This window comes from Solanum tuberosum, unplaced genomic scaffold (genome assembly GCF_000226075.1).
Source record: "Solanum tuberosum cultivar DM 1-3 516 R44 unplaced genomic scaffold, SolTub_3.0 scf00007, whole genome shotgun sequence".
NCBI classification, from domain to species: domain Eukaryota; kingdom Viridiplantae; phylum Streptophyta; class Magnoliopsida; order Solanales; family Solanaceae; genus Solanum; species Solanum tuberosum.
The window spans coordinates 2,510,081-2,518,430 of NW_006238933.1; the positions used below are offsets into that span (position 1 = coordinate 2,510,081).

The 8,350-nt window shown below is 36.0% G+C and overlaps 1 protein-coding gene across 2 annotated transcripts in view; it reads left to right on the forward strand.

The window, feature by feature from the left end:
- Positions 1 to 396: 396 nt before the first annotated feature.
- LOC102578688 (coatomer subunit delta-like) overlaps positions 397 to 8,350 on the forward strand; it is a 23,518-nt gene continuing 15,564 nt past the window's right edge. Inside the window, exons 1-4 of one of the 2 annotated variants that reach the window (XM_006338840.2) lie at positions 397 to 476; positions 827 to 870; positions 1,047 to 1,086; positions 3,865 to 4,088. In XM_006338840.2, the coding sequence (XP_006338902.1) occupies positions 868 to 870; positions 1,047 to 1,086; positions 3,865 to 4,088 (267 nt within the window). In that variant the 5' untranslated portion in view covers positions 397 to 476; positions 827 to 867. The other variant, XM_006338841.2, reaches the window with a different exon arrangement.

Below are 8,350 nucleotides of genomic sequence, written 5' to 3' on the forward strand. Positions count from 1 at the left end.
AGCAAATTAGGCTCATCTATTGTAGCCCAAATCAATTAATTTTGACTTTAATTAAATCCATATTTATTGGACTTGAATAATTAGCCCAATTATATTAATCCATAATTTATTTGGATTAATATATTCATGAATTTAATATAATCCGAATTATTTTATAAATTTATATTTAATAAATTTTAAATGATTACAAATAAGTCATGTTGGGCTTTTCAAAAGTCAATTTGACTAATTTTCAAAGTTAAATTAGATTACATTAATTCGATATTTTAACAAAAAATTTAAATATATTCAAAAACTATACTATAAATTACAACTTTTTACATATCAATATGATAAAAAAACACATCTTAAAATGTTATTCAAAATTTTTATGGTTTGACTCTGTATAAACAGAAACAGGACAATTAAATCAGTTGGTTGTTCAGTCCAGCATTTGCACACTGATCCGGTTGTTACGTAATTTGATCCACTAGTAGGTAACTCTCGATCTCTCTCAACCCCGTTCGAAATTGCTGATTGTTGTTGATCCTATCCTAGGGTTTTGTTACTATCCGATCTGCTTCCTTCATTGTAACTCTATGCTAAGATTCATACAGTTTGCAAGAGTAATACGCTGTTGATCTCTTCTTCTACCTCTGAATTCATTTAGTTTACAGTAATATCCCCCTATTTGCAAAGCATAATACTTTCTGGAGGAGGGATACCGTAGTTGCATCAAAATATTCTGATTTCTAATTGTTTATTTTGTATTCTTTATTGTTATTCTTATGCATAGTTGTTTCACAAGTTTAATTGCTTCTTACTTGACGAAATGTTTAAATTCCAGGTGATACCCATCCATTGATTAAGATTTTCTAAGCTGCGAAAATGGTAATATTTCACTGCCTTATTATGTCGTCTGACAACTATTTCCCCCATAATTTTTGCTGAATATTTTACAATCTCCTTAGATAAAATGAGGCATTTTTTAAGAAAAATGGATTTTTTAATTTTGAAAAGAATATTGTTATAATAGCTGCAAACTGGCCTTTTGGTATGTCCTGCAGGTTGTTCTAGCTGCATCCATTATTTCTAAATCAGGCAAAGGTATTACCTGTACTATCTCTGTTTTTTTTTGGAATCTCTGGTTTCCTCAAAATAATGTGAAGTCAGTCTAATAGCTTTTGTTGTGCTATTCTAAACTAATTTGTCATCCACTTGATAATTGATTTGTTCTTTCGACAAAACTAATGAGATCTACTTCTCTGCATTCTTATTTGCAAAGCGATGTGAGTAATTCCCGTTTTGAAGTTTACAGATTGAACATTATAAAATGGCCAGAAAAGCACTTAACTAAGTATGTTTGTTCAGATATTATCGTTGAGAAATGTGAAACTCGAGCTCAACCATTACAATTAAGATTTAGGAATGCACATGATAGTACAAGTTGGTTTATATTATGGTTGAGAGAAATGGAAAATTGCAATGAATGGAGAAAAAGAAAATTCCACAGGTTTAGCCGGAGGTATGAGAGTAGATAACCTCTGATTCACACGTAAATTGGACTTTTTTTTTTATGACGCATGATTTACATTGAAGATGCCAACTTGATATGAACACAATGCGTGGAGCAACATGAATAATATAGTTCAATGTAATTTGCAACGGTAAAGGTAAGGCGACGTGCACAACTGCTCTTCCCTGGCCCTACTTGTGGGATTTCACCGGGTATGGTGTTGTTGTTGTTGTAATGTATTTTGCAAAGGCTAGGGAAATCTACTGGTTATTCATCACTGATTGAAAGCAGTTTTGCTATATATATATAGTGTGTTTTGCTCTCAAGTTTAAATCCCAGGGAAGGCAAAAAGGCACTTGGTGATTTCTTCCTATTTGCCTAAGCTTTGTTAGGCAGAATTACCCGGTACCTATGATGTGGGAGGTAGAAACAGTCGAGGTGTGTGCGAGTTGCCCCAAACACCATCATAAAAAAGAAAAACATTGAAGTGTTTTTTGCTGGTTTGACTTGTGAACATTTGGAGATCTTTACTCAGTTCTTGTCATGTTTAATAACTGACAGTATATCCTCAAATAGATGTATTTATCTTTGTAAATAAATTTGTAAATCCTTTTTTTTCATCAAAAGAAGAGATGGTTTGTGTGCTAATACTGTATGGATACATCTGGTTATGTACTTATCCATAAGGACATTTGTTTTGGTCTGAATGAGAACAAAGTTAATGCCCTAGGGATACCAAGGAGAAAACAATAAAGCGCTAGAAACTGTGGCACATTCTAGGTGTTTGCTTAATGTGGAAATAACTTTTTATTGTTTTATATTCAGGGTGAACTAATTTCTCTGGGAAATTCTTTAAGCAAAATCTAAAAGATTGAACATGTTTGCCAAATGGAAATATTTTGGGGTTGGGAGAAACATGGGAGCAATACTAGAGAGATAAGAGCAAATAAGACTATGAGACTCTGGATAAAAGCATAAATCGGTGGGTGATGGAGGAAAGTAGTAGTTAGGGAAGAGAGTAAAATGAAGTCTTAGTATATATGTGAGAAAGTTATACGATTATTTTTGAAAGAAAATGTCAGGCTCCAAAATATGGTTGTCCATACAGCTATTCACTCTATTAGTAATATATAGATGGGAGAGAGTATAATGCACTACCACTATTCAAAGTTGTACAAATGGAATAAAAGTTAATGAAGAAGAAAAGAATAAAAAATTGAACACATACTCAAAAGAGAGAAAAGGAAAATGGTACATGTCTGTAATCCTCCTATAAAATGAGAAACTTTTGGACAGACAAACAAATACTCCCTCCGTCCCTATTTACTTGTCCATATTTCCTTTTTTGGTTGTCCCTATTTAGTTGTCCATTTTGACAAATCAAGAAAGGACAACAAATTTTTTCCTATTATACCCTTATTTACACTTCTTGAAAATTGTAAAAGTGTATGTTGTTTCCCTCCAATTTATTTCACTTGAATTCAAATAAGTGGTTGTAATTTTGAAGTGAAAAGTTGTCATAAGGGTAAAATTGTAACTTCACTGTGCTAATCATTGTTGCCTTAATCTGTGTGCCATTTCTAAAGTGGACAACTAAAAAGGGACGGAGGGAGTAACTGTTACCTTTAGAAGAAAAAGTGCTTATTGGCTATATATATATTTAGTTATAACTGAATTTCTTTTGTACACCCACGGGTGTGGCCTAGTGGTCAATGAAGTGGTTGAGGTCTTAGGTTCAGATCCTAGTGGAGACAAAAAACCACTAGGTGATTCTTCTCATACGTCCTAAGCCTTTGTGAACAAAGTTACATGGTACTTGTTGCTAGTGGAAGGTGGCAAGTATTCCGTGGAATTAGTCGAAGTGTGCAAAAGCTGGCCAGAACAACGCAGTCATCAAAAAAATAAAAAAATAACTGAATTCTTTTATTTATTATGTAATAAGGCTAATCATATAATGATGAAAAAATGGAGGGAAAAATATATTGGAACCATTATGGTGTCTACTGCCACTATTTAGTTTTTCATGCATACCTATGATGTTTCCATTATCTAATCTATAGGGTATTAGTTCTGTACTTATTTTAGGTTGCAATGGTTTGTATTGTTAACATTTGACAAAAAAAAGTTTCTGCTTCCTCTGATAATTCCCTCCTGTAGTAGGTCGACTGTCCATTGATAATTCTGGTAAATAGTTCTGAGATTTTCTGCTCTTACATAGAAATTATAAAAGAAGAGAAGCAGCTTCTTTTATTTGATAGTTGTATGTCTAATTTGACTAGTTCTTGCATCTGGGACACTCAATATTCTACTTCTCTGGTATGGGATGCATTTCCCACACATCACCATTGACCGTATCACCTCTTCTGCAGCACTTATCTCGAGGCAGTTTGTTGACATGTCTCGTATAAGAATTGAAGGGTATCTTGCAGCCTTCCCCAAATTGGTTGGAACGGGAAAACAACATACCTATGTGGAGACTGAAAACGTGCGTTATGTTTATCAGCCGATAGAATCTCTATACTTGCTGCTAGTGACAAACAAACAGAGCAACATTCTCGAAGATTTGGAGACACTGAGGCTGCTGTCTAAACTTGTATCCTTTATGTTTTTCTGATACAAATTGACGATTCATTTCTTTTCAGCACTAGATTATTCTGCCCCAGCTCTGTTCATTGAGTTTTGATTCTTTTCATAAGAAATGTGATAGAAAGTAAGATAAACAAGATGAGAATGAAACTTTACTTGTTAAATAAAGTGCAATCTTAAACACTACATTAACCAATAACTATCTCCTATGGAGTGGATAAATTTCCAGATACAAAGATAATAATAATACTTTTTCTCTGAATTCTCCTAAATACACATACTTATACTAACATAAAGATAACTCCTAATAGATAGAGATAGAGATAGAAACAGTTAGTGCTATAGATAATTGCTGTTGGTAATAACTTCTGCTTATAACTACTACTTATATATTTATCCTATTTAAAACAAAGAAACTAAGATAGATTATCTCCACATGCTTGTCTAGATTTTCTTCTGGAGTAAGTCTGTAAAGGAGAATTCATATCAGTGCATCCCCCTGAAAAGTCGCCTTGTTCTCAAGGCAAAAGGAAGGAAAATCTTCAATGAGATCATAATTCTCCCCACTAGCTTCTTCAGGGGGCATTCAACCCATTGAACTAGCAATTCCAAAGAAGAAGCACCAGCATCTTTGACCCATCGATGTGCAAGAATCTTGGCAGGAGATATGGCGAGTTCCCAATATTCAGTAAGAGGAAGAGAGGTTGGTGGTATAACAGCCTGTTGACCATGCGCAGGAAAGAGCAAAGATACATGGAAAGTTGGATGGACTTTGGGGGAAGCAGGTAGCTCTAGTTCATATGCTACAGGTCCAACACATAGTACACTTTTATATGGTCCAAAAAATTGACACCTCAATTTTTTGGACCTGTGTTGAGCCAAAGAATGTTGACGGTAAGGCTAAACACGTAGAAAGATAGAATCTCCAACTTGAAAGGTAACATCTCGATGATGAGAATGAGAATTAGCTTGCTGATTCATTCGAGTTTGAGCCATTAAAAGGTTATCCTTGAGAATTTTCAGCATGACCTCATGATTCAAAAGTTGTTCTTCAAGTTCAACAAAGCCTGTTTCTCCATGAACAAAAGGAGAAATGGATGGAGGGTCTCTACCATACACAACCTTGAATGAGGTAGTCTCTGTGGATGAGTGGAAGCTCGTGTTAAAAGAAAAATTTGCCCATGGTAAATACTCACTCCATCTATGAGGCTGCTACATAACAAAGCAACGTAAATACGATTCCAAACATCTGTTAACCACTTCTGTTTGTGCCTCACATTGTGGATGTAAGATGTACCCATTCTTAGCCTTGTTTGGCTAAGTCGAAAAAGCTCCTGCTGGAAAGAACTGAGAAAGATAACATCCAATCAGATAAGATTGACCGAGGAATGCCGTAACCTGTAAAGACGCACAACTTCTCTGCAAAAAACATTAGCAAAAATCTTGGCAGTATATGGGGTGAGAAAGTGAGATGAAATGAGAATACTTGCTGAGACGACCTACGACAACCAAAATTGTATCAAAAGCACCAGATTTGGGAAGTCCTACAATGAAGTCAAGTGAGACATCTTCCCATATTCTACCAGGTATAGGCAAGGGTTGTAAAAGTCTAGCAAGTGCTAGAGCCTGGTATTTGGCTTGTTGACAAACCAAACAATTCTGAACAAAGATCTTAACATCATGCTTCATCCTTGGCCAGAAAAAGTTGGAGGAAAGATTCTTCAAGGTTTTTAAATATCATCCATGTCGGGCAGAAGGTGTGTTGTGAGACTCTGAGAGAAGCTTTTGTCGAAGAGAAGATTGATCCGGAACAACCAACCTTTTGTTGAAATAAAGTTTCTGATCTACAAGGTGAAAACCTGGTTGTAAGGAAGGATCTTGGTAGATTGCTTGAATAATGTTACAAGTATATGTATCTGGCTTGAGAGCATTTTGCCAATTGGAAAATTTCATTGGCACAAGAATAGCAAGAGCCAGAAATTCAGCATTTATTGACCTCCTTGAGAGAGAATCAGCTCCAAAATTGTCTGTCCCAGCGTTGTAAACAATAGTGAAGTCGAAGGGAAGCAATTCCATTAATAATCTTTGCTGCTCATTAGTGGTAATATGCTGGGAAAGGAGATATTTGAGGCTGCAATGATCTGTTCGGACATAAAAATGATGGCCCAAGAGGTAGTGTTTCCATTTCTGCAAAGCTAAAACAAGAGCAAGCAATTTGTGGTCATAAGTATACTTCAAACGACTGGAAAAAGAAAGTCCCTTAGTAAAATAAACGATAGGATGGTCATCTCGAAGAAGAATAGCCCTTATTCCTTCTGAAGAAGCATCGCATTCCACCATAAATGGTTGAGTGAAATTCGGAAGTTGTAGTACCGAAACAGTTGTTAAAGCTTGCTTTAGAAGTTGGAAAGCATTCTCAACTAAGTTCGACCATTAAAAAACATTTTTCTTGGTAAGTTCAGTGAGGTCGAGCCGTCATTCCATACCCTTCACAAATCTGCGATAATAACCTGTTCTGTTAGCCCAAGAAATCCACGTAATTCCTTCACATTAATTGATGCTGGTCACTCCAAGACTGCTTGAACTTTATCCTGGTCAACACCAACCCCATTTTTTGAAATCACATGACCCAAAAAAGAAATGTGGATTTGCCCAAATAAGCATTTAGAAGTTTTGGAATAGAAACGATTATCTCTGAGAAGTTGGAGAGCAAGTTGCAAGTGACTGACATGTTGCTCAAAGGTTTGACTATATACCAAGATATCATCAAAGAATACAAGAATTGAATTTGCGCAGGTATGGTCTGAACAAATCATTCATAGCACATTGGAACGTAGAAGGAGCATTAGTGAGACCAACGGAAGGTTTGACTATATACCAAGATATCATATACAAGAATTGGATTTGCGCAGGTATGGTCTGAACAAATCATTCATAGCATATTGGAATGTAGAAGGAGCATTAGTGAGACCAAAGGGCATAACAGTGAATTCATAATGACCAGAATGTGTACGGAAGCAATTTTATGATTGTTTGCAGGATTGACATGTATCTGGTGGTAACCAGAACACAAATCAATCTTCGAAAAAATAGTTGTTTCATGCAATTCAGCAAGAAGCTCATCAATATTTGGAATTGGGTACTTATCTGGAATAGTGATTTGGTTGAGACCTCTATAATCAATGGACATACGTCATGTATTGTCCTTTCTTTTTACAAGAAGGACAGGGCTAGCAAACGGACTGGTACTTGACCTTATAAAACCCTTTTGGAATAATTCAGAAACTTGTTTGTCAATTTCTAATTTTTGGAAGTATTGACAACGGTAGTGACGGATGTTGGATGGTTTTGAGTTGGGAATCAAAGGGATGGAGTGGATGTGTTGACGAAAAGGTGGTAGGGCACTGGGTTCTTCAAAAATTGATTCAAACTTATGAAGCAAGCTTTGAATATCAATGGGTAGAGAATTACCTGAAATATCAGCCTCCTTGGAGAAATATTGGAAAGCAACTGGTACATTTGATTCTTTTGGAACCCCTTGAAGCTTATATCACTTCCCATTTAAATTAAAAATCAAAAACATCTCATTCCAGTTAGCTTGGACTGTATTTAAAGAATCAAGCCACTTAATTCCAAGCACCAAATCAGCTCCTCCAACAGAGAAAGGATAAAAATCTTGATCAATAGTTAATCCAGGGAATTTCACAACAAGATCTTGGCACCAACGATTGCAACGTATGATATCTTCATTGCTGATCTGGACTCCAAAATAGGGCATAACTTGAACAAGCAACTGTAATTCTTCAACAATTTTTTCAGAGATAAAATTGTGGGATTACCCACCATCAACCAGAAGCAGCACCTTGCGTCCATGTAATGTCCCTTGAAAATTTCATCGTTGTGCCTGTTATGTTACCTAGATAGGTGTGGAATGAAATTTTCGCAAGGTCAGTTGTTCCTGCATCCCCTTCAATAATGTCACTTGGCATTTGTTCCGCAGATTCACCACCTTCAATGGTGTCATTTGTGTCACGCCCCGAGCCTACACCCTGGGCGGGACTGGCACTCGGAGACCATTGCTGGCCCCAAGCGAACCCTTGGCCTGACTTTCTTAACTCAGCGGAAACTTAACTCAACAGAATAACTCAATGCCATGCAAAGACATAAATAACTTAACTGATGAAATCAAGCCAAAAAGGCAACTCTAGTCTTAAAATAGAATATTTACATAAATACATAGATGAGAGACTCAATACTAACTGACTGACT